The sequence below is a fragment of the Quercus suber genome, unplaced genomic scaffold (genome assembly GCF_002906115.3).
Source record: "Quercus suber isolate HL8 unplaced genomic scaffold, Cork oak 2.0 scaffold_661, whole genome shotgun sequence".
In the NCBI taxonomy this organism is placed as follows: Eukaryota; Viridiplantae; Streptophyta; class Magnoliopsida; order Fagales; family Fagaceae; genus Quercus; species Quercus suber.
Window position 1 is genome coordinate 262,094 of NW_027070102.1, and position 25,024 is coordinate 287,117.

Sequence of the window (25,024 nt, forward strand, 5' to 3'; positions counted from 1 at the left end):
TATAGTGGCTTGATTTATCCTCCCTCAACGATTTAGAATACGTTGTGAGCATTGTATTGAATTCTGCATCATCATATACAGAACAAGTGCTCTGCAACCCAGGCCTAAATGAGGGTCTTATTAGGTCTTATGTCATGTTTTTATTTCTTAATGACGCGTTTATGATGGGGCCTCTGCTAGGGGACATAAATTTGAAGAGACTGACTTGGGTCTATTATCCTTCGCTGCCAACAGTTCATTCCGTAAGTAAATGTAACATAGGCAGGCCTAAAACAATGATAGACTATAGAAATTGGAGTAAGCTCTTTTAAGTCCATATTACATCAATAGTACTAGAAAACTATAATAAGAACAAGGAGAATGTAATGAATGACTTGAAATAATGACGGTGTGAGAGAATTGAATTAGCAGACATTACAATTTCGGGGGCAGGTTAGTCACATTGACCAACCTCGGACCCTATTTTTCACAGCAACGGCTATAATAAACGCACAAGCAAAGCCCCAGTTACATGCATCTCTTTCACAACGACTTTTTGATCAATTCTAAACTAGCAATTAGGATATTTGTGCAACACAAAAACCACAAATGTCCACTCAACAGTCACAAAAAACATTGAACCTAACTCCCATAGTTGCCATTTATTTCTCAATTTTCGTGGTCCTTTTCTTTTTCATCTGATCAGCTTTAGCCTCCATCTTCACTGGGGAAGGAGCAGAGAATACAAAGTCACCATTTTGATCATTAAAATGCCCTCTAATTTCGTAATCACCTCCGTTTCTTATAACCCTTGCACTGTTTCTTTCCCCATCACTGGTCTCTGGTGATCCTCCATTCTCCAAGTGTGCCTCATCATCATCCTCAGCCCCCTGAGGAAAACCTTTAACTTCTTCAAGTTCACTGCAAAGATTTCCGTCAAGCTCTCCCTGATCATCACTGGAAACACTCTCATCCAAGCTAGCAGAACCGTTCTTCCTTGAAATAGGCTCATGGGTGTTGCTAAAAACCCTATACACATTCCCGTTCTCTGCAAAACTCACACTTTTCTTCACCCTAGATTGAACCCCATTTCTTTTCACCAAAACCCCGTTTCTAATTTGCCCATTCTTTCCACTAATGACAACTCTAGGGCCTTCCTCCTCTTCCTCCTCCTCATCATCAAAAGCTTGCTGGAACCCCTCAAACTCCACATCATCCTCATCATTTTGATAAGCCCTAGAAAAGCCACCAATCTTTTCAGCTCTGGCCCTCATATTCTGTGTCACTTCCCTCTGCCCACCAAAACTTCTAATCTTAGTGCCCAAAACGCTACCTTTGTTACAATTTGGATGACCAAACCTCATATTCTTCATTGCTTTTAAGGAAAGTCTAGTCCTTTTCACAGCAACCCCATCTATGAACTCCAAGAAACTCACCAAATCTCTGCTAATCGACCTCTTCCCATCCCTAATCATTGAATCCCTACCCTGAAAACAAAACCCACATACTTAAAAAACAAAAAGAGAGGAACTTTGAACAGAATAACAAACAACCACGAATGATTTACCTGAATGGAGTCAAGCTTGAGAAGCAAATCCATGGCTTTGTGAGAAAGAGTGTCATAATCGAAGTGGGTCTCACTGGAAATCGAGGACTTGAGAGAGTTGAAGGTAGATTTGATGAGAGCAAGGTCTTTGAGGTGTCTAAGGGTTCTTGATCTACGAACAAGGAAGGCACGGAAATGGGTTTGGATAACACGAGCGGCTAAGTCCCTGAGAGAGTGTGGAGGAGAGCAATGAGAAGAAGAAATGGAAAAATGGTGGAGAGAGGACTCAAGGGCATCGATGCGTTGATGCAGAGAGGAGAGAAGGGAATAATGGGTTGTATCTGGGATTTCTTGGAATTTTTGATGATGTTGGTGTTGGTTTTGAGGATGGAGTTTGTGGGGGTTGAGTTTCATAGATTGATGAGAGTAAGGATCGTGATGGGGATGATATTGATGTTGGTGATGATTTGGTGGGGTTGATTGAAGAATGTGAGCAGCGAGGGCTTGGAGAAGTGGGTCTGGTGATGGTGGAGAAAGATGGGGTTGGCTGTAGAAGCAACAAGAGTTGCAGCAACAGGGGGTGGTGGGGGAAGAGTAGCTTTGGTGGTGGAGGTGGTGGAAGTGAGAGGCCATTTGGGTGGTGAGCTAGACAGAGATTCGGGGGGTTTGAGGATTTTGGAGAATTTGAGGCTAGTGTCTGTCGCGCCGTGCTGGCACTGTGGTGTCTTTATCTATCTATCAATGTTAAAAGTCATTTTGGATGGATCCAAGGGTAAAAGGTCTTTTGGTACAAAACGATCTGATAACCTTGCTAACATCACGTGAACAACAGGGAAGGCCGATCTGATTCAATAATGACTGGACCTTTGTATGGTCCATGCTTTGATGACCTAACCATTAATGGGTTTTGACCATAAAATAGTTATAGAAAATTTATTTATTTATTTATTTTGGTTAAGAGGATAATGCATTAAATAACTAAAAAGCCTCTGAACCAGAGGCAACAAACCAATCAAACAGAGTTTCAGCAGTATCTAAACTCAGCAAAAATACAACATCAGGTGGGGGAATCAAAAAAATAGTAAAGTCTTAGTCCATGAGTGCTCTCCTGCGAGCTAGTGCATCAGCACACTTATTAGTCTCCCTATAGCAATGTTGGATTCGCACCATAGGAATCTCTTTAAACCCTTCTCTACAATCAGCAACCAGCACATCAATGCCATTAAATTTTTCCATATCCTTTTTAAAAAGATCAACTACCAACTTTGCATCAAGCTCAAAAACAACTGCTGGAAGTTTAAGGGAGATACAAAGACGAATTTTGTCTCTTAAAGTCCATAACTCCGCTGCAACACTAGTGGCACAACCTATTGCTCTCGCATAGCCTTTCACCCACTCTCCCTCCTGATTACGAATCAGACTGCCCCCTCTAGCCAGGCCAGGATTTCCCATGGACGAACCGTTAGAATTCACCTTAACCCAATTAAGAGATGGAGGCATCCACCTTACCTGGATCTTTGTTTTTGTCTGCTTGTGCTTTTCAATGATGCCCAAATAAGCCATCTTAGCAGCTTTGGCTAGTGCTTCGGCCTTTAAGTCTTTATGTAAAGTTGCCTTACCAAAGATAGTGTTGTTCCAATACAACCAAATCCCCTAAACCGCTATGGGAAACAAAATAGCCCAATCTAGATCAGCAACATCACATTGCTGCATCGACTTACAGTTTAGTCTCAACCAATCCAAAATTTGGGTGCCATAAAAAATAGAAGCAGAAACCGGGGGAGAGAAAGAATTCCAGAAACTTTGTACCTTCGGGCAATCCCTAAGAGCATGGCTGATAGTCTCAGGGGCTGCATTACACATGGGGCAGATAGGGGAAATATTCATACCTCTTTTAGCAAGAAGAGCACGCACAAGAATGCTTTGGTGACAACATTGCCAAAGGAAGCACTTAATCCTTGGAAGGCTTGGAATTTTCCATACCTACGCTCCACTGAAAGGCTGAAACTTTGGCTTGATTTCCTTTGCATTAACTATATGATATGCATCTTTAAGATGGAATTTTCCGCTGGAAGAGGAGCTCCAAGAAAGTCTATCTTCTCTTAGCTTGGAATAGGGAATCGGAGTGGCTTTTATTTCCATAAGAATCTCTTTGGGAAAGGAGAAGGAGATCCCCTCCCAATTCCAGCCGAAGAAGCTAGAATTATCACTCAATCTGACTTCATCTTCTCATCTATTAAGTGGGCCAGAAATGCAGCTTCTAAGGGTGCCCTTATTCAGCCATTTGTCAAACCATAAAGGTAGGCCACTATCTTTCCCAGCAACCCACTTAGCGCCTTTACTGACAATGTCTTCACCTTTCTTAATACCAGCCCAGGTGGATGAGCAAGAGCTGGTTTTGAGAAGGTTAATAGGTCTACTCCTTTGCCCTCGGTATTTATGAGATAACACACGAGCCCATAAGGCTGATATGGAAAAATTATTCTAACATTTTGCATTTTTAGATAGGTAGATTGTTGAAAGAGGGCATTTTTAGATAGGTAGATTGCAAAATGAGGGAGTTGGGAATTGGAATTTGAATCACAAAAATATAACATCAAAAAAAGACATTATTAGCATTGCGCTATCGCTATGAGCTAATCACTTGTGCCCAAATTATTCTAACACTCTTGAAAGTTGAAACAATGTTCTCTCGTACAGAAGTATATAGGGCCATAAATTGAATCCATATATGGCTTATTATTATTATGTAATGGGGAGAAGCATTTCTTTTTAATAATTATTTTGAATTATGTACCTTTAGAATGAGTTAAGAAATATGTTATAAGAGGATGCAGAGTAAGCTTGACCTGGGTAAAAGTCATTCCTCTGTATATTTGACCCATCATGTACCTTTTTATCACGAGTGGTTAAGGTTGAATGATAGAAGTCATCCTCTCCGATTACCCCATTAACTTAAGAGATGATAATACACAGAAACTGACACTTAGAATTAAACTCAGTCAATGGCTTCCAGTCCGATTAAGACCTACTCTATTCCCATTGCCTTTTTTGTTGCGAATTCTAGTAATTAGATTTGTCTAAAATGTCTCAATTGAAAATAGCATGAATTTAAGTTCCAAGTTTTTAACAATATTAGTTGAATGACAAACAGGAACCATCCTGACCGTCTCTATGGCATCATTCCATTAACACATCCAACTAGTAATGTGTGTAGTGTAGATAAATCACCGTTCACATGTGAACATAAATTTCACAGGCGCGATGCACTCGAACAAACACGTCTCTTAGATCATCATCACCGTCACCATCACCAAGTAACATGGTTACAAGTGTGCGGTGTACATGCAGTGAAGTAGTTTTTGAGGAAATTGCAAGTACCTATAAAAATAGTAGAAGTAATAAACAATGTTCCACTTATCCTGACCGTCTCTTTGGCATCATTCCATTAACACATCCAACTAGTAAATAGTCACCGTTCATGTGTGAACATAAATTTCACAGGCGCGATGCACTTGAGCGAACACCTCTCTTAGATCACCATCACCGTCACCGTCACCAAGTACCATGGATACAAGTGTGCGGTACATGCAGTAAAGTAGTTTTTGAGCAGATTGCAAGTACCTATTTCTTAAAAGGATAAGAAGTCCGTCTTTCTCACATAAACAGTCTCTCAGAGTCTCTCTATTTATCTTCGAGTCAGTGATCTAAGTGAGTGTGAGAGAGAGAGAGAAAAAGAAAGAGGAAGGAATATCTATAGCAAATTCGCAATGGCTGTTTCGCAATTCTCAGCAGCAACTTCGACCGGACGATCAGAGGCGTTACTAACTCGGTCTGGATTACTCGGTGGTGGGTTGGGTTCTAGAGGCAGCAAATCCAAGGTGTTGTTGATGAGGACATGGATTTCACGGCCTGTCACTGTCAGGCGGTCTTTCTCTGTCAACAGCGTCTCCAGCGACTCCAAGCAAACACTGAAGGATCCGATCACTCAAGAAGGTCTCTTTTCTCTCATCTTCAGCTTTCATTTATTAAAATTTTTATGCTTTTCTGTTTCAGATCCTTTTTTATTTGGTTGTGTTTCAGTATTTAGTATTATTTTTAAGGGCGGCAATTCGTGTTCGCGGTCGGGTTTGTATGGTGTCGTGTCATTAGTATTCAGTTATATAGGTTGACCCGTTTAATAGGCGTGTTAAGAATTTTCAAACCGAACACGACATATTTATTAAACAGGTTAACCCGATATTTTTAACTCGTTTAATTAACAAGTTATGTAAATGTTAATTTAAAATTAAAATACAATTAAAACTATAAATATAATAATAAATATATAAAAACAACTATTAATTAAGCAATAATATCAAAATAATTAATAATTTTATAAGCTAAACGGGTTAGATGGGGTTAGACGGAATCACGTTGAACACGAACACAATCCGTTTGTTAAACGGGTTAGTAGTGTCAATCTGAATATGACCCGAACCCATTTACCCTCAAGTCATGACCTGTTTATAAACGGGTTAGTTGTGTCGGGTTCGCGGGTTGTGTCAGATTTTGCTACCCCTAATTATTTTAAGCTAGAGAGAGAGAGAGAGTGTGTGTGAAGGAAAGGAATAAAAGTGGCGTACACACACTAATCATACAACAATGCTAGTAAAGACAGTAAGTTTCACAACTTCTTGATGTGTCAAATGGTAATGAGTGCAACATCATTTTTACTAGGATCATCACTGACTTGGACGCCACTTTTATTGTACACTAATCATAACTTGACATGTTAGCAGCTGTGAAATTTGTAGAATCTTTAGACTTATTATTAAGAGTAATGCTACATGAGCTGAGTTGATGATTTTTTTATTCATTCTTATCTAGACCCACCTTTGACATCAATTTATTACCTATCATTGACAGCTTGCCACCTTAGTAATTATTAAATATTTTTTGAAATTTTTGTGACTCTAGACTCTAGTTACTATAATTTTAATCATGCATTTGATTTTGATTCAACTCGAGGTGGAAAGCTGTCTTTTGCTAGGCAATAAAAGTGGTGTTGGTGAGCTCATGTAAAAGTGATTGTCTGCCAAATACAACTTACCACCTCAACAAATTTGTGAACAAAAAGTGCGTCCCTATAGACTTAGTCATTATTAGGTACTCGTGGAGCAATGCTACCTTTTCCATCACATGAATGATGGGTCCCATGGATTATAGATGAGAACCACTTTTATGTGATAGGAAAAAGGAGGAGTATGCTATGGCGTAACTAATAATATCTAGTGATGATGGTTAATTTTTGTTTATGAACAGAGACGCATTCCATACAAGTTTACAAGGTCAGGTGGATAATTAAATAGCTGCAGAGTAGTGCTCCTACCTCTCACATAATGGCGGGTCCTATGATGTAAAAGGTTTTTAGGTAGGACCCACTTTTGTGTGAGAGGAAGGAGTGTGCTTTTGTTGACCTAATCATTTATCATTATGCTGCTTAATTTACTATGATGTAAATGATGGCAGCAACCTTGCATACTTGTATATGGCATTTCTCTCATGAAAGTATCTGTGAATTTTGTTTCCTCTACGAAGCTATGTTTGGTATGTCATGTATGGTCATTTACATTTTACCTTGTTAGCATTAAGAAAGGATTGGGACTCACCAGTTGTTGGGTTAGTACCTCAAATCTATAGAAAAATAAAAAGTAAAAAATCATGCTATTTGATTATCTTGTTCCGGACAAACTCCTTTGATGTGTCTATTCAATTGAGGATGTTTGGGAAAAGGAGTTACGGGTTAAATGAGTGAAAAATCAACTAATCTTGTTCTGGTCAAACTCATTTGATGCGTCTAATTCAATTGAGGATGTTTGGGAAAGGAGTTTACGGGTTAAATGAGTGAAAAATCAACTAATTAAGTTGAATCATTGTTATGTTGAGCTACTAAATGGTGCACATTAATTGGTGCGTTCGGATCCTTTTTTGATGCTGACATGGAAATACGTGATTGGTTGTTGGAAATGTGACATGCCTCGTGTGTGTGGTGTATGCTGGAGAGAGAGAGAGAGAGATTTGGAAGGAGATTCCTCTATGTTTTTGATATATTATATTATAGTAGTTTTGGCATTCTACAGCATAATTAATGGTTGGCATTTGTATTTTGGTTTAGAGGCTTTGACTGCTCACAGTTCATTCACACCAGATGCTGCATCCATTGCCTCAAGTATCAAATACCATGCAGAGTTCACTCCATTATTTTCTCCTGAGCGGTTTGATCTTCCGAAGGCTTTCTTTGCAACTGCACAAAGTGTTCGTGATGCTCTCATTATAAATTGGAATGCAACATATGATTATTATGAAAAATTGAATGTAAAGCAGGCATATTATTTGTCAATGGAATTTCTACAGGTTTGTTATGTGTCTTCTGCATTGATTCCCACAAATTATTATTCATTTTTTTGTTCCCTAACATTTTATTTTTGCAGGGTAGAGCACTGTTAAATGCAATTGGTAATTTAGAGCTCACTGGTGCTTATGCAGAGGCTTTGAGAAACCTAGGACACAAATTAGAACATGTGGCTATCCAGGTCAGGTGCTTTTTTATGGAATTTCCTTTCACTTTAAAATACTTTGCTATGGATTGTTCATTGTTGATTCTGCATAAGTTAAATTCTGTGTTTTTCCATGGTGTTTTTTGTTCTTTTGTTTTCTGTTTTAAATCTGATTCTAACCAACTTATTTGTCAGGGTCAGGAATAGCCATTATATGCAACAAAATTAAATGGGTATTTGAAAGTTACAGTGAATCACAGCCATAATTAAATGAAGTAAAACAATAAAGCGAGTCACTAAAATTACTATGCCTAAGTACTCTAATGTATATGGAAACCAGGATATCAACTATCATTTTACATGATTAAAATTAATGGGGTCTAACAAAGTCTTTGTAGACAAGCTTAAGATCACAAGTGTAAATATAATGATAACTTCTGGGATTAAACCTCTAATTTCATCGCCTGGAAGTGTGACTTCAGCAAAAGAAATTTCATATTAGTTTTGATGTTTGTTTAAGTTTGATTTCACCAATTCTTGTTAATCAATATCCGACTGAAACCAACCAAAGAGAATCTGAAATTTTAGCAACAGGCTCCTTAATCCTGGATTCCCAGTATTAGAAAACAGATGATGATTATAACTAAAGAACAATCCTATTTTCTAATAACACTTACAGGTGTAGTTGTTTAAAATAGGAATATAGGTTTGGTGACGATTTTTAAAATTGTTTACCTTATCAATTAGAAAGTTCATGGATAATTTTTAATGAATGTGATTTTGATTCTAAGCCTTGTTCCTGTCCTACAAGATTTTCTTGCATTTGCAAAGCATTTCCTAATTGCTTTGAAGACTCTACCACCTATCATAGCTACTAATCTTGAATATTACCTTGTCTGTCATTATTTATCTAAAAGCATTTTCATGAAAACCAGTGAATCTTTGTGTTTGTGTCATGTCAGCTAATTTTCTTCGGTTGACTAATTGTAGGAGCCTGATGCTGCACTTGGTAATGGGGGTCTTGGGCGGCTTGCCTCCTGTTTTCTGGACTCTTTGGCAACATTAAATTACCCAGCCTGGGGTTATGGACTTAGATACAAGTATGGTTTGTTTAAGCAGCGAATTACAAAAGATGGGCAGGAGGAAGTTGCTGAAGATTGGCTTGAGGTATGCTGATTACCCTTTCTTTTCTTCCCCTTCCAAGTGCTTAATTTAGCACATTAGCATTATGTCTTACTGGTTCATTATTTTAATGTGGTTTCTCCTTGTAGATGGGCAACCCTTGGGAAATTGTGAGAAATGATGTCTCATATCCTGTCAAATTCTATGGCAAGGTTGCTTCTGGATCAGATGGAAAAAGACACTGGATTGGAGGAGAAGATATAAAGGCTGTTGCTTGTGATGTTCCCATTCCAGGATATAAAACTAAAACCACTATCAATCTGCGACTTTGGTCAACCAAAGCTGTGTCAGAAGATTTTGACTTAAATGCTTTTAATGCTGGGGAGCACAGCAAAGCATATGAGGCCCTAGCAAATGCTGAGAAGGTCTGGTTGGATAGTCATCATTGCATAAACATTTTCCTTGATTTTTTGACTTCTATAAGTTCACGTCTCTTACATTTTAACATAAAAAATAGTTTAGGGCCATACATGTGCTGGAGATTCTGAAATTTAGGTGATAGCATTTGCAGTGGAAAATGCTAGGTTTTATCTTATTACCAACCTGATACCCAGCATCCCTATGCTGTGTCTCTTTTCAAATTGTGGGTGACTTGACCACCAGTAATGCCTATTTTTGGATGCTTTCTTTAATTTGTTTAATTTTTTGTTTACTACTATGTTAAGTGATGATTGTAGAAAGATGTTGTGGGTAATGATTTTTTTCAATATCAGATTTGTTATATACTCTACCCTGGGGACGAATCAATGGAGGGTAAAGTCCTTCGCTTGAAGCAACAATACACTTTATGTTCAGCTTCTCTCCAAGACATCATTGCACGTTTTGAGAGAAGATCTGGAGCAAATGTAAGATGGGAAGAGTTTCCTGAGAAGGTTGCAGTACAGATGAATGATACACACCCAACTCTCTGCATCCCAGAGCTGATGAGAATTTTGATAGATTTGAAGGGTTTAAGCTGGAAGGAGGCCTGGAATATCACTCAAAGGTACATTCAATGACTGTTCTACATGCACACACTTTGCTATGTTGATTGTGCACTGTACCAGTGTTGGTAATTAGAGGAATTATATACTAGTAAATATTTTTATGGTAATGAAGTGAATGAGGGATACCAGATCATAATTAGTGGAAAATTTCCCAATGGGTAGTTTTGGGGATTGCTTCACTTTTTATTTATTTTTTTAAAATAAAAAAATTGCGATAGCTGAAAACTAATGCAGATCAGATAAGATAAGAATAGACTTTTTTTTTTCCTAATCTACGTGCATGCTGTAGAAGCATGTCTACGTGCACACACATGCACTCCTAGATTCCAGTTGGTTGTCTTAAGCCATGTTTTCATCCCAATAATAATAATTTAAAAAAAAAAAAAGTCTACGAGATTCTTTGAATGTTTTCTAACTCTCTATTTAGTTTTTGATGCATGACTGAATATCTTTGCTTAATACAGTTTCAAATTTAGTAATTCTGTTTCTCACATTCTGCAACCTGTTTTCTAGAACTGTAGCCTATACAAATCATACTGTTCTTCCTGAGGCATTGGAGAAATGGAGTTTAGAACTTATGCAGAAACTGCTTCCTCGACATGTTGAGATTATAGAAATGATTGATGAGGAGGTAATGCTGGAATATTTACATAATCAAAACCTTTTTTACCTTCGGAACTTATTTATGTTTTTCCTAATTCCTACCATTCCATATTTTCCAGCTTATTCACACCATAGTATCGGAGTATGATACAGCAGATTATGAATTGTTGGAGAAAAAATTGAAGGAGATGAGAATATTAGAAAATGTTGATTTGCCTTCAGCCTTTGCAGATTTATTTGTTAAACTTAAACCCAAGGAAAGCCCTGTTGTTGTTCCCAGTGAGGAACTTGAAAATTCGGAAGACGCAGTTGAACCCATTGATGAAGAAGATGGATCTGAAAAGAAAGTCACTCAGGAAACAGAAATGGAGTTGCCAGAACCATCTGAAAAGAAAGTCACTCAGGAAACAGAAATGGAGTTGCCAGAACCAGTACCAGAACCCCCAAAGAGGGTTCATATGGCTAATCTCTGTGTAGTGGGTGGTCATGCAGTAAATGGTGTTGCTGAGATACATAGTGAAATAGTAAAGGATGAAGTATTTAATGCATTTTTTAAGGTACATATATCAATAGCTTTTTCCCCCCTCTTTCTTTGATCACAATGCAATACAGTTGAATGATTCTAGAAAAAAGTGTGGTTATTTTTAGCCAATGTCTACAATATTGTGAAACATGCTCATGTCATTGATCTCTACCCTACAATTTTGGCAGTTGTGGCCTGAGAAATTTCAAAATAAAACAAATGGGGTGACACCAAGAAGGTGGATCCACTTCTGCAATCCAGAATTAAGTAAAATTGTAACCGACCGGATTGGCTCAGAAGACTGGGTCTTGAATACTGAAAAACTGGCAGACTTACGAAAGGTAATCCACCATAACCAAATTTTTTGCTTGTAGATATGTCTCATCAATGGATCATAAGTCTTGACAGCACTTGGGCCAACTGGCCTTGCTATGTCTATGTCTTTCCTAATCTTAATTTAGCTCAACTAGGCTCTGTCTTTTCTTATCTGCCTTAGTAAATGTTGCTTGTAAGACTTTTAAGTCTCTATAATCTAACATTTCATGCTTTTGGAGTAAAGTCATCTTCTTTGTTTATTCATGGGAACTCTCCAGAATATAAACCCTGGATTTTAAATTTCCAACCATATTCTCTATATATTTTGCTATATATGAATGCATAAATAATAAGTGTATGGTTAATTGTTTTCATCTTGCTGCTCCCATGGTACCTAGTTCCTACTAATCTGAGTCCTGTGACCATCATAGTTTACAGATAATGAAGATCTCCAAACCCAGTGGAGGGCAGCAAAAAGGAACAATAAGTTGAAAGTTGTATCATTCCTCAAAGAGAGAACAGGATATTCTGTCAGCCCTGATGCAATGTTTGATATTCAGGTTATTTGCTTGCCCTTGAACTCTTCTCTTTCTCAGATTGTGATGAAATTGTGGGAATAAAAAAGATCAGACTAGATGAAAGTAAGAAAATTCAGGAAATGAGTATAAGTTATGTAAACTTCCATAGGCCGACTGTAGATGAAATCTCAAGAAAATTAATGATGAGATACATAAGAGATTATATCTAAATGCTCCAACCAATGCTTTAGCTCAAGGTTCATGTTGTTAACTTTTTTTTCATGGACTGTATTAAAGTCTTGCAATTTTTTTTTTCCCTTTTTTGGCTAATTTAATGCCTTGCAAAATAATGTGTGCTTATGAAGGCTTGAAGTTAACCTAAGACTTGCCAACTTCTAAGTCAGCTTAGTGCATGGTTACTAGTTTGTTACGACCACCAAATTTCCTTCTCCAAGTTTCTTAATTCAGTGTCTTTTCTTTTGTTTTTTTAATAACTAAAAAATTCATTTAAAAGGGAAGAAACAAACACAGGCTGCTACCCAAGTACACAGGAAGTATATAATATAAGGAGAAGGCAGAAATCTGTTTTTTCTTCACCCATCCTAGAGGTTACTTTTTATTGATGAACCATAAAATGCATTTTATTATTCTTAGGTGAAGCGCATCCATGAATACAAGAGACAACTCTTGAATATCTTGGGGATTGTTTACCGCTACAAGAAGATGAAAGAAATGAGTGTAGCAGAAAGGAAATCAAAGTTTGTTCCACGAGTTTGTATATTTGGGGGTAAAGCATTTTCTACATATGTGCAAGCCAAGAGAATTGTGAAATTTATCACCGATGTTGGAGCTACAGTCAACCATGATCCTGAAATAGGTGATTTGCTGAAGGTATGGGTGGTTTGATGCTAAATCTTGTTAAAGTATTTTGTGAACAGTTCATACATTGGATTTCTGTCAAAACGTTAGCTGTAACAATTCATGCTTAAGAACTTGGTAGACTCTTGTTACCACAATTCTTACATCATGTAGTTATCATTGTTTAACTGGTAAGTTCGCTTGCTTTTTTGGCATTGATCAATTTATAGAAATTTCCTACCTTAGCTTCCTTGGTGCTTTGGTGTCTGGGTAATCAGTTATGGTATTAACGGGATACAAGTGAGTTGCTGCAATGCCATGTTATAAAAAGGTATTTAAAGAAAAAGAGACCTGAGGGTTTAGAATAAGTTAAAGATGTAACAACATGTGCTGGAATGAGAGCATGGGCAAATATACTGTTCTAGGATTTTCTGTTTCAAATAACTGGTGCTTTCCTGAAAGTACTAATATTTAATGTTAAGATGTTGAACATTGTTTTCTTCAAAAAATAACTTCTCTACAATCTTTGATTAATTACATTTCATTCTTGAAATGAGAAAATTTTCACAAGACTGATTATTAGGTCAGCTAGAGAATCCATCTTTCTTCTTTCTTCCTTTGTTGGGTGGAAAGGATAGTATGTTGGCAAGTACTAAGGTATCCTTTTTTAATCATTGGTGAACCATAACGAAATAAAACAAGGATTCTTTTGATGCTTGAGAGGTGAGGTACTATGTGTGGTCAGGTTGAACCCTACCTGCAGCTACATATATGCACATTATCGAATTTTATTGATTTAATTGGATGTTTAGGAAAAACTTACTTTTTTGAAATGTTTGTTAATTTCTCCCTAATTACAAGTCAGAGTTGCTGTGTCACTAACCCAAATACTATTTTTTGTTTATATTAGGTTGTTTTTGTCCCTGATTACAATGTCAGTGTTGCTGAGTTGCTTATTCCTGCAAGTGAGCTATCACAGCATATAAGGTACTTCACTTTTCATTCTTAATATGATTATGTAGCTTTGTCTCTTGGTTGTGTAATTTTACTTTTGCTGCATATGGTACATGATGGAATAGAATGGGGAGTCGGTCTCAAACTTTTTTCCATTTTGTGTTTGAAGCAGATCATTAATGTTTTTAATTTTGAGTTAGGCTGGCCAGAATATGGCCTGTTTTTAGTAGCCTATGCTTTATTTAGCATAATCAAATCTCTCTAAAATTTGGGGCCTGAAATTGATTTTGGGATGAGCCTAATTATCAGCACTGTACTGACCTGGCAGTTGAACTGGCTGAAGTATGAACTCACTGTTTTTTCAGTTTAATATTTTTATTTAACCAGATATACAATAAATCTGGTTGTAGAACTGGATTTTAGCAACATGCTTTTGTGTTTTGTTTTTTTTGTTTTGTTTTGTTTTGTTTTTTTTTTTTGGTTTTTATTTATTATTTATTTTTTGTTTGTTTGTTTGTTATTATTATTATTATTAAGAATATTGTCAATTAAACAGTTGTTGAACTGGATTGAACTGATCACATTGAAAATTATAACTTGTCTGGGATAGAGCAAAAGACTCCTCTATAGTCTGCTCTACCTGAAGTGGGCAAATTGGATGTAGTAATTTTCGTGGTGATTTGAACTTGAACCTCATGATTGAATTAGATGAGGCAGTATCTCTAAGTCATAAGAGCTTCCTTAGTAAGATATGATATCTTTTTATTGAGATGAGTTCAAGTTACACCTGGTGTAACTTCATAAGAATTACACTTTTTTAGACCTCATCAAATTATTAATTTTCATCTGCCTTCACTAATCCTGGAATTCTTCACCTTCTCTCTCTAAACTCCACTGCCTCCCTCTTCTCCACTGTAAAAATAGGAACTGGGTTTTACTTGTTACATTTGATTGAACTGAACTTGAATTGCTTTAAGAGATTCTGAACAAAATGTTTCGCCTTTTTCATGGCTTTATCTGGTTCCCAGAACTAGTTCATGAAACAAGACTTTTCTTTTTTGAGTTATATGGAATTATGTTTTCCAGTGGAATTGATTTCGTGGATTATGAGAATTTGTAGGAATCGTTGTCCTGCGTGAAAGAAGGTGGAGGTAAAACAAAATTTGTTCTTTCCGGGTTTTTCAATGATAGTGAATTATATATTTTTCTGAGTTCTATGTATTGTATTGTATGGGAACAGAAATGATCATTTGAAAAAAAAAAAAAAAAAAAAAAAAAAAAAATTCCCCATGACATGAGAGAAATAGATGTGGAAAAAAAAAAAAAAAAAAAAAAAAAAAAAATTCCCCATGACATGAGAGAAATAGATGTGGAAAATTTGGGTTTTATCAACTCTTTGTAGTCAATCTTTGCATCTCAAAGACATTTCTCCACAGGTTCTATGTACTTTCTGAATGGATTCCACCTTCAAGCGTCACCAAGTGCCTGGGCCAAATTATTAACTATTTAATTTGGATTGCTAAACACCCCATAGATCCAAAAAATGGTTTCTAAAAGGCTGTAAAATTACAATTTGAGGAGGATACTGACATATTAGAATTTTTATGTGCTTAATTCTGACCCAACCTTTAAAGTCTCTTGATCAAAGTTGTCCCGATACAATGTTGAAAGACTAGCATGTATACAGTTCTTTTTCAAGGAAGAAAAAAAATAGAGGACATTACCATCAAATTCATAGATATAATATGGACAAAAAAGGGGCTGAAATGGTGGAGCTACCACCTACCACAGTGAACTTTCTATTTTATGCAACACCCGCTATGGCTTATGTTTCTCTTCTGTGATCATCATCTGCAAATAACATTGGTTTGTTTAGAAAGTGTACAGAACCTGTGGAGAAGAAGATGAATATTGATATGTCCGAGAATTTGGTAATGTGGGAAATAATAATTATTGATACATCAAGTGTAACTTGAACTTATCTCCTTTTTATTTATTAATTTTTGCATATACTAATAAGTATTGATACTTTGTAATAGAGATTTGTTATATTTAAAAAATCAGAGGCTCAATTGGTGATGCAAAGGTTGAACTGGTTGTACTGAAAACTGACCCTTTCTCGGGTTGATGCTCAATGCGGTTATGATAACTATTGCTTAACTATTGCTTAAGGTGGTCCTGGCATTTGTTAAAGCTGGGTTTTGATTGAAGTGCAATGTGCAATGAAGCTATCTATACTTTTTCTTTATCAATGTTGTATGTTATGTTTGAAAGGTATAGATGAAATGTCACGGGTAATGAGTACTAAGGGTTTGGGTTTCTAAGATTTTGTGAAATGTTTATTCAAGGTATTCGTCAGACTGATTCCAGTTCTATGCTACTGTTGCAGAATATAGTTCTTTCTTCCGTCAAAACTTAATATGTTCAGCCCTTCAGTAGTAACAGCAAGACAAAGCCAATGAATAGGAGGCCTGTGGGTTCATTTCTAGAAGTATTGCTTAGTACTGTTTGGAAGTTCCAGTTGCAACAATGCCAATTCTGTACGATTAGAATACAGCCTTAGAATATGTACTGTGACATCTACAATATTTCTTTGTAGTTGCTGGAAATAATTATTTGATAGACCTTTTTTTTCAGAACCAGAAGTATATGTGGTACAGATTCTCAAGTACCTTGTTTGTTATTAGTTTTCATATTTTTCCATTGTAAAGTGACTTCCATAAAAGTGTAGTGAGCATGTGTGTGTGTGTGTGTGTGTGTGTGTGAAAGCAAAGAACAAATTTTCAAAGTCTTTATGTAATAGTTAGCTGTGTTAGATAAAGATCTCAGAAAACTGACTCTTCTTTTTTTTTTTTTTTCTCTTTCCTCTGTGATTTTTTTTTTTTTTTTCTCTTTCCTCTGTGTAGTACTGCTGGGATGGAAGCCAGTGGAACTAGCAACATGAAGTTTGCAATGAATGGTTGCATTCTGATTGGGACCTTGGATGGGGCGAATGTTGAAATAAGACAAGAGGTTGGAGTTGAGAACTTTTTCCTCTTTGGTGCTAAAGCTCATGAGATTGCTGGGCTCAGGAAACAAAGAGCTGAGGGGAAGGTATGTCCCTATAATTACAACTGAATCATTACTTTTGTTGTTTTGGTACTGAACCTGTCATATTGTTTCTACCACATAATAATGATTGCTAGGCTGGTGGGTTAGTTGGTGAAAATTTCACCACTTCTCCTGATTTTAAAAAGAAATGAAGTATAGAAATGAGAAAAAAAGTATCGTTACTTCAGTTGTTCCTGTCTTGGGCACCCTCATTGATATTTGACCTTGCTGAACTCTTGATATAGTTTGTTCCAGACCCACGTTTTGAGGAAGTCAAGGAATTTGTCCGAAGTGGTGTTTTCGGATCTTACAATTATGATGAGCTGATTGGATCTTTGGAAGGAAATGAAGGTTTTGGCTGCGCTGATTATTTCCTTGTTGGCGAGGACTTCCCCAGTTACATAGAATGCCAAGAGAAGGTTGACGAGGCATATCGAGATCGAAAGGTGAGTTATATTTGCAGTTATATGTGCATGCCTATGTGGTGTGGTGCAGAAATCTATGTGAGCACCATTCATGGAGGACATTTTTCATTTACTGGGTTCATTTGAATATGTATCAGATTCCATCTTTGGTATTAAATGACTTTTTGAATGTCAAATGCTTGTGTGACTCATCTATCAAGCATATTCAACTAAAATTGTTTTATACGTACAATTGTGGAATATTCACAGAAAATTATTGCAAATATTTGGTGGTTGTTCATGTTGCTTTTGGTAATATAAGAAATGCAACAGGCATTTGTGTATAATCTGAAGGCATTTATTATTATTATTATTATTTTCACTCTAATTTGGTTTATGTTATTTGTGCCTAATATCTGTGAATGGTGTTGATTCAGAGGTGGACAAGAATGTCAATCTTGAATACGGCGGGTTCATACAAGTTCAGCAGTGATAGAACAATCCATGAATATGCCAAGGACATATGGAACATTGAACCTGTAAAATTGCTGTAGAAGTGATATATTTATACCATGGTAGAGATGGTCTTCGCTCAGTGATGATGGAGTAAGGTGTAATTCAAATAAATGTGTTATGTAATAAAAAATACTAAGTATTTGGTTTTACTTTTGTGCATAAAAGTGGTTCTTGTAGAAGTGATATATTTACCATGGTAGAGATGGTCTTCGCACAGTGATGATGGATTAAGGTGTAATATAAATAAATGTGTTATGTAATAAAAAATACAAAGTATTTGGTTTTACTTTTGTGCATAAAAGTGGTTCTTGTTTACATTGCAACTTTGCCATTGTTCAGCAATATGGTAAATAACTTGATCCTGTCTTGACATGGACATGCCGCGAATTTCTTGTATAAAGGTACAAACTTCAAAGTCTACCAACTAGTTGATAGTCATGCCTAGACTAACAAGCTGACATCGGTTGTATTTTATTGAAGATTTAGATATTTCTTCAGTCTTCAAATATGAGGTTGATGTTGCAATTGCATTACCTTACAGGTCAGGGAAACTTGTCCCGCCCCTTCTCTGTCTTGCGGAGCTCTCCCCACAGGATCCAATCCCCCCAACCCCCTCTATCTAGCAAGGCCGAGCCGCACACTTAATTTAAAACATACAATATAAATAAAAAATGGCACAAACGAATTATTTACCTACCAAGAATATATATATATATATATATATATATTGAAAAAAGCCAATTTTATTGTTCTTTTGGAGAACACACACAAGTAAAGAGGGAATAAAGTTTTAACACAAGTAAGAGGAAATAAAGTTTTAACACGAAGACGCATCACAAATTCTACTACTCAAAAGTCATGATTAAAAAAAAAAAAAAAGCCAATTTTAACAGTAATATAAAAAATAAAAATAAAAATCATACAAAGTCCTTATAACAAGACAATAATACAACAATAATACAAAGTCCTAATGTATCAGTAGAATTTTTAATTTCATGAATCAGTAGAATTTTGTAAAATGCAGAAAACATGAACATAAGCAAGGAGCATACGAGGCCCTGCAACCAACAAAACTGGAGCTGCTGTTACTCTGCAGAGCTGAACAACAGAACAACCACCTTGGAACATCTGTGCAACATTTCCATCTTGAACCATCCTAACATAGAATGAGCTAACCCAATTACAACAGTATGCCTACTGCTACTCTGCAGAATTACACGTCATAATAAATATGTCCCAGGACAACCATGCACCATTTACACCACAACATAGAAAAATTAAATTGCCATTTACAACACAACATTCGATTGATTGAGGACTGACTCACAGCTCTTGCGTTTAGTCTCCACTCTACTTTTGATATCCTTCTTAATTAGAATCATTATCTGTTCTTCAGAGTAGACCCTCCCTGCATGTAGATCCGGCTGAGAATCAACTCTTGTATCTTCAGTCCCCATGGATTCCCAACTAGCAGCTCTTGCTTTCTCACTTCCATTTTTGACCGTCCCACCTGCTTTCAACCACTCGCCATATTGTCGATCAAAGCATTTTTTTTGGAGAACCTGATGGGCAGTGTTTTTCGTCATGCCCAAGCTTTCCATAGTTATAGCAAAAAATGGGAAGCCTTTCATATTGAAAAGTAGCCCAACTCCTCTCACCTTCTCCGTTTGCCACATTCCCTCCTTTTCGAATAGGTTTATCGATGGGTATCTCATGAACTTGTCCTAGCTTGGCCTGATCTGTTTGCATTGATCGCTTGTCTATTTCGATTATTAAAGCTCGAATATGTGTGAATACACAAGAGTTTGTTTAGACCCCCAATTAAAAGTTACGGCTCGGTTGCTTTTACTCTAATTTAAACTAAGTGCGGAATAAGAGTAAATGCATGCGAATAAACGATAAAACTACTCTAAATCATATTCATCAAATATCAACAATAAAATGAAAGCTAAAAGAGTAGGGAAGAAGGATGCAAACATAAGATAACACCAAGACGTGTTATCAAAGAGGAAACCGAAGAACTCGGCGAAAACCTTTCCGCCGCTTTCCAGACGAAAACCTCTCCACCGCTTTCCAAGCAGTAAATTGATCCACTAGAGAATAAGTTGGAGTACATGAATAACAAAATACCCTCCAAGCCTAGTCTACTCCATGTACTTGAGCCCTCCAAGCTCTTGCTACCAATTGGTTTGATGAAATCTTGTTTTCTCTAGCTTTCCCGGATCACGCCATTCAGTCCGATTGCATCCGCCAACAATTGGCTTTTTCTAATGCTTCCTAGTAGTACCAAAATCTCACTTTACACTCAGATTGGGTGTAGTAAGTGTTTTCGTTATCAACCTCTCAAGGATTTGGATATGGAGAGGTAAGAGTAGAGGAAAATCACAAGAAAATGTGTAGATGATTATGGTCGGTATATCAATCTCTAACTCTTAAGTGTGCATACTAGGGTTTTCTCTTTGAAAGCACTCCTTACAATATGTGGGTAATGAGGACATATATAGTGTAGGTAAAGATTTAGTAGAGCAGGAATGACAAAATAACAAAACTGAATATTTCTCGAGTATTTTGTGGGAAGACCTTACTTGCGAGATATTCGCGAAAACTCCAAGCTGTCATAACTCTTCGTATTCCAGTCATGTACTCTACACGTGGCTACTTCGTGGGTTAGCTTCTCGTGAGCTTCTCGTGCAATCCACTTGATCTTCAATATAAGTTTGAGTCTTCACACTCTCTCACACACAACTTTTACAATTAAAATCTCACATAAATACAGAGGAAAAAAATTGATTGAGTGGAATTAAAATAAAATTTGATACAGAATAAAAGCCAACACAAAATAGTTGTAAATAACAATTTTACAGATTACTTTGCCTCTGATATCATGTCCAATTTCTTTTGACATGAGCTCAAAAGGCAGTCCCCATAATTGTACCCAAAATGGAGAATGGGTGAAGGCAATATTGTTTTCCGCCATCGGCATAGCAGGAGAAGATTGTTGTCGAAGTTCCATGGACCACTTCTTTCAACCCACTCCCCAGCTGATAATTAGAGCTAAATTTAAATTGCAGGACGTTATTTCCAACTTTCACAATCCTTAGATCGATCGGATTCCCATTTTCCATGCAGATCTTTGAAGGCCCTTTGATTCTGGCTTCGATCAGTAAGGAGACGCCCAAATAAGCTTAAAGAGCATTCTTCGTTTATTTTTGGTTTACTGACTTTGGTGATGACGATATCTTCCTCTTCTTCCTTTGTAAGCTTCAATCTGTGTAGGCTGTCCTGTCCACCACTTCTTGTTCCATCTCTAAACCTAGTTACTTTACTACCTAGCCAAAAAGATGATTGATTATGATAGGAAAGACCCTTAATTAGTGAGTGAGTGAGAAAGAAAGAGGCTCGCGCCATGTCGTTTGTCGAGAGCTAACTAAGTAGTGTATTTATAATATATAGTATGAAAATATATAGGCGAGAAGAAATTACGAAAGCATTTGGCGGGTCCTCAGAACGACGTCGTTTGTAAGCATTTGGCAATTGGAAAATGCTCTCGCTCATGCTCATTCTCATTGTTGAACTTGTAGTCACTGCCAATATTCTCATTTATTCTCGCTGTAACTGCCGATTAACCAACCACCTAAACTGCCAAAATCCTTCACCTACTCACTCAAAAAATCTATATATTACTAAAAACTGAAGCGTAGCGTTTAATACTGCTGCTCTCACATTGCGCCACATCAGCTACCACATCATTTTTTTTAAAATATAATTTGTCCTACAATTTTAAAATGGTTTTTTTTTTACAATTTTCAGCCCTATAAATGCATCCCACTATTTGTTTATTTACTTCCACTATCACCCTATAATAAATTCAACCCATTACTTATTTATTTATTTCCACTATCACCCTATAATAAATCTATATAATTAATCTAGCCTACCTCTTATTTATTTAGTTCCACTATTAAACCCAATCCAAAACCTTTTTAGTTCAGCTTTAGGGTTAAAATAAATAAATAAATAAATAAAAAAACGTTGAAGCCTTTCAAGCTTTAGGGTTTTTTTTTTTTTTTCTAATTTTCCTATAATTGTTTTTAACATTTATTTTTTTTAATATTTACCCTTCCCCAACTTTTCTCTCTCCCTTACCATTTTATCTCCCCACTACTTCTTCAATCTTTCTCTCTTCCTTACCTTTTCATCTCCCCACTACCTTCTACATTAATATCATTCTTCCTCTTTCCCTTCATCTTCCTTTATTTTTGGCTCTTCTTATTCACACCCTCTTACTATAAATTTGTCACTATTTCATCTATTTTATGCATAGTTTTCCCTCACAAAAAAAGGTTATCTCTCTCTCTCTCTAAATTTTTTGGTGGATATTTTTATTTTTCTTGCATCTCTACTTTAGGTTGATAATTTTTTATATTCTTTAAAACTTTATTTTGGGTTAATGCAATTTAGTTTTGTTTTTTAAATTGTTGTTGTTGTTGTTTTTATTTTTTATTCTCTTTGATTATTAAATGTTATCCTATTGCGTTCTAAAGAATTAAATATAGCATATAAAAATATAATATTATTCTATTACATAGCATGATTTGGATAATTTGGTATTTATTTTGTTACATAGCATCATTTTTCATAGTACTCAATTTAGATGTTAAACTATGAGACTTTACTAATTTTTGTTTATTTTCTAATCCTTTATGGTGGACAAAGTACTCTTAATAATTGTATTAGAAGTACTCTATAATGCCATTTATTTAAAGAAAAGCAAAGGTTAGCCAAACAAAAATAATCGAATAGGTGACAAATTTAAACTTTTGCAATTTTATTTTAATTATTATTATTTTATAACAATGTCTATATAGAAATTTAATTCTTAGATTTTGCTAATAATTGTTTATTTGATAATATGTTTTGGATGGCTGAAATTATAATTTCTACAAAGAAAATAACCTTAATAAATTATCAAAAATAAAATTTTATCCTAATATTGGTTCAATTAATCATTGTTAAGTTTTATTAATTTTTTTTAGTTTACGTTTTTTTGGTGTTTTGGATTGTTTCTATATTACATTTATGATTGTTCCTATAATAAATAAAAATATAATTACGAAATGCATTACTCATTATTAGATTAGTTTAAATTGTAAATTTTTTTTTAATAAAACTACCATAAAAATAATTATCACGCGCAACGCGCGGGTTCGCAGCTAGTTACCATAAAAACCAAACACACTCCACACCACAAAATTGAGCAATGGAGAGTAGAAGAGAGAAGCAGAAAGAAATGGCGGTGACATTATCAGCACTCTACCAGACTTTCTCCTCATCCACATCCTCTCTTTTCTCCCAACCCGGGACGCCGTTCTCACAAGCATTTTGTCGAGCAGGTGGAAGCCTCTCTGGACTCTCCTCCCAATTCTCAACTTGGACCAGCGCACACTTCTAAGGAATGAACATAATTTCAGCTTTGTAGATTGAGTGTCAAGAATCTGGACTCTTTGCAAGGCCATTCCCCTACACACATTGCGCATCCTAATTGTCAGCTCTTCAATGTTGAAACATGGCTACTAGCCACCATTCATCTTGCCGTGTTGCAAGAACTCGATCTATTCATATATACATATTATCAAGCTTTGGAGTTGCCCCGTACTCTCTTCTTTTCTACAACATTAGTAGTTCTCAAATTCACGGATCAGATTTTTCTCAATCCTCCTCATGATTATAGCTTACCGAGTCTCAGGATTCTGCAACTCAGCTATGTTAAGTATGCAAACCACAACTCTCTCTCCACACTCCTCGCTGCCTGCCCGCTCCTCCAAGATTTGACCCTCAAGATGTCTGTATCAGATTTGAAATATTTGGACAAAAATGCTGCCAAGTTCAATATCATTGTACTCATAGCTCCGCTCAAAAGATTGCTTTTCAGTTCCAATGCTGACTGTTCGTCATACAAACTCCAAATAAACTCCCAGCTCTTGAGTACTTTAATTTTTTAGCTGATTTGGGCGGACACATTGTGTTGGAAAACCAAAACCTCCCCAACTTGTTTGAATTAGTGATTGGGATACGTAGTCGTATGAGTATTTAAAATTATGCGAACAGGATATGGGATTTCATGGAACCACTCTATAACGTTGCATCCATGGATATGTGGATATCAACCGCACACGTAAGGGAACATTATATTTTCCGTGATCTTAACTCTCAATCATTAGTTAAATTTCCAAATACTTAATGATAATATTGTTGTGAGTGAGTTCTGACTATGTGATTCTTATGTTGTCTGCACAGATCCTCTCCCATGCTTCTAATCATGAGGATCTTCCCTTGTTTCATAATTTGTCTTTCTTGAAGTTTCATGGTTTGCTTGAGCCTAACTGGCATGGATGGCCTGCAATTTTGGCCTTTATGGAGCTAGTTGTGTTTGATCCGGATGACAACTCGACTCAAAATAATATTGCATGGTTTTTAATAGGAGATTTTCTAAGGCTTAGTCCATAGAGCTATCGGCTTAAGCTCTACGCTTGCCCTCGGGAAAATTTTTTGGCATGTTTTGTAGTCTGTTGTGAATCCTGTGCGTAGGATGTAAAAAATGCTGTTTTGGTGATTAGGGTTTGTTGATGTACTTTTTGAGAGAGAAAAAAAACTGTACTGCCGCACATTTATATTTTTCCTTGATAATAATGAAACCCCTGCAACTCTGTAGACGTAGGTAAATTGCTGAACCACGTAAATACTGTTTTGTGAGTGTGATTATTTTTCTTTGGTGTGTGTTTTTTCTATTTTGTTTCTCACAGGTATGAGAATTTCGTGTTAATTCCTTACATGCAGTACGACTCTTACTTTCTCGGGCTCCAAAGCTACAAATACTTGTCTTTCAATTGACAGTACATAGTTTCACACCTTACTGTGGCTTGAAGGAGCCAACAGATGTTCCTGAATGTCTGTCATCACAACTTAAAACTTGTCATTTTAAAGGATTTTCAGGGAGTGAAGTTGAGATGG

General features: G+C 36.3%; 2 protein-coding genes and 1 long non-coding RNA gene across 5 annotated transcripts; 2 read left to right on the forward strand and 1 right to left on the reverse strand.

Annotated features, from left to right (window-relative positions):
* Positions 1-363: 363 nt before the first annotated feature.
* Positions 364-2,310, reverse strand: LOC112005964 (BAG family molecular chaperone regulator 8, chloroplastic). Its single transcript, XM_024038259.2, has 2 exons — positions 1,547-2,310; positions 364-1,466 (listed from the first exon to the last, which is right to left on the reverse strand). The coding sequence occupies exons 1-2, from the start codon at positions 2,156-2,158 to the stop codon at positions 642-644; spliced, it is 1,437 nt and encodes a 478-aa protein (XP_023894027.1). The 5' UTR covers positions 2,159-2,310; the 3' UTR covers positions 364-641.
* A 2,637-nt stretch (positions 2,311-4,947) lies between these two features.
* On the forward strand, positions 4,948-18,299 carry LOC112005908 (alpha-1,4 glucan phosphorylase L isozyme, chloroplastic/amyloplastic). 3 transcript variants are annotated; one of them, XM_024038227.2, is made up of 15 exons: positions 4,952-5,521; positions 7,716-7,921; positions 7,999-8,100; positions 9,055-9,231; positions 9,336-9,611; positions 9,960-10,231; positions 10,746-10,863; positions 10,955-11,392; positions 11,547-11,699; positions 12,105-12,233; positions 12,846-13,082; positions 13,960-14,036; positions 16,910-17,096; positions 17,339-17,539; positions 17,935-18,299. In XM_024038227.2, the coding sequence occupies exons 1-15, from the start codon at positions 5,296-5,298 to the stop codon at positions 18,049-18,051; spliced, it is 2,916 nt and encodes a 971-aa protein (XP_023893995.2). In that variant the 5' UTR covers positions 4,952-5,295; the 3' UTR covers positions 18,052-18,299. The 3 variants fall into 3 exon arrangements, with proteins under 3 accessions (XP_065621957.1, XP_023893995.2, XP_023893988.2); XM_024038220.2 differs by having other exon boundaries at positions 4,953-5,521; positions 7,683-7,921; XM_065765885.1 differs by lacking the exons at positions 16,910-17,096; positions 17,339-17,539; positions 17,935-18,299 and adding an exon at positions 16,393-16,824 and having other exon boundaries at positions 4,948-5,521; positions 7,683-7,921.
* Positions 18,300-23,500: 5,201 nt separating this feature from the next.
* On the forward strand, positions 23,501-24,736 carry LOC136064305 (uncharacterized). Its single transcript, XR_010625943.1, has 2 exons — positions 23,501-24,188; positions 24,311-24,736. It is a non-coding gene; the product is annotated as an uncharacterized LOC136064305 (long non-coding RNA).
* The last annotated feature ends 288 nt before the right edge of the window (positions 24,737-25,024 follow it).

Bases quoted from the DNA above. Each gene is read 5' to 3' on its own strand.
- LOC112005964 (XM_024038259.2), bottom strand. From the start codon at position 2,158: ATGGCCTCTCACTTCCACCACCTCCACCACCAAAGCTACTCTTCCCCC. The intron at 1,467-1,546 runs GTAAATCATTCG...TTTTGTTTTCAG, and splicing joins TCAAGCTTGACTCCATTCAG to GGTAGGGATTCAATGATTAG.
- LOC112005908 (XM_024038220.2), top strand. From the start codon at position 5,296: ATGGCTGTTTCGCAATTCTCAGCAGCAACTTCGACCGGACGATCAGAG. The intron at 14,037-16,909 runs GTACTTCACTTT...TCCTCTGTGTAG, and splicing joins GAGCTATCACAGCATATAAG to TACTGCTGGGATGGAAGCCA. The intron at 17,540-17,934 runs GTGAGTTATATT...GTGTTGATTCAG, and splicing joins AGGCATATCGAGATCGAAAG to AGGTGGACAAGAATGTCAAT.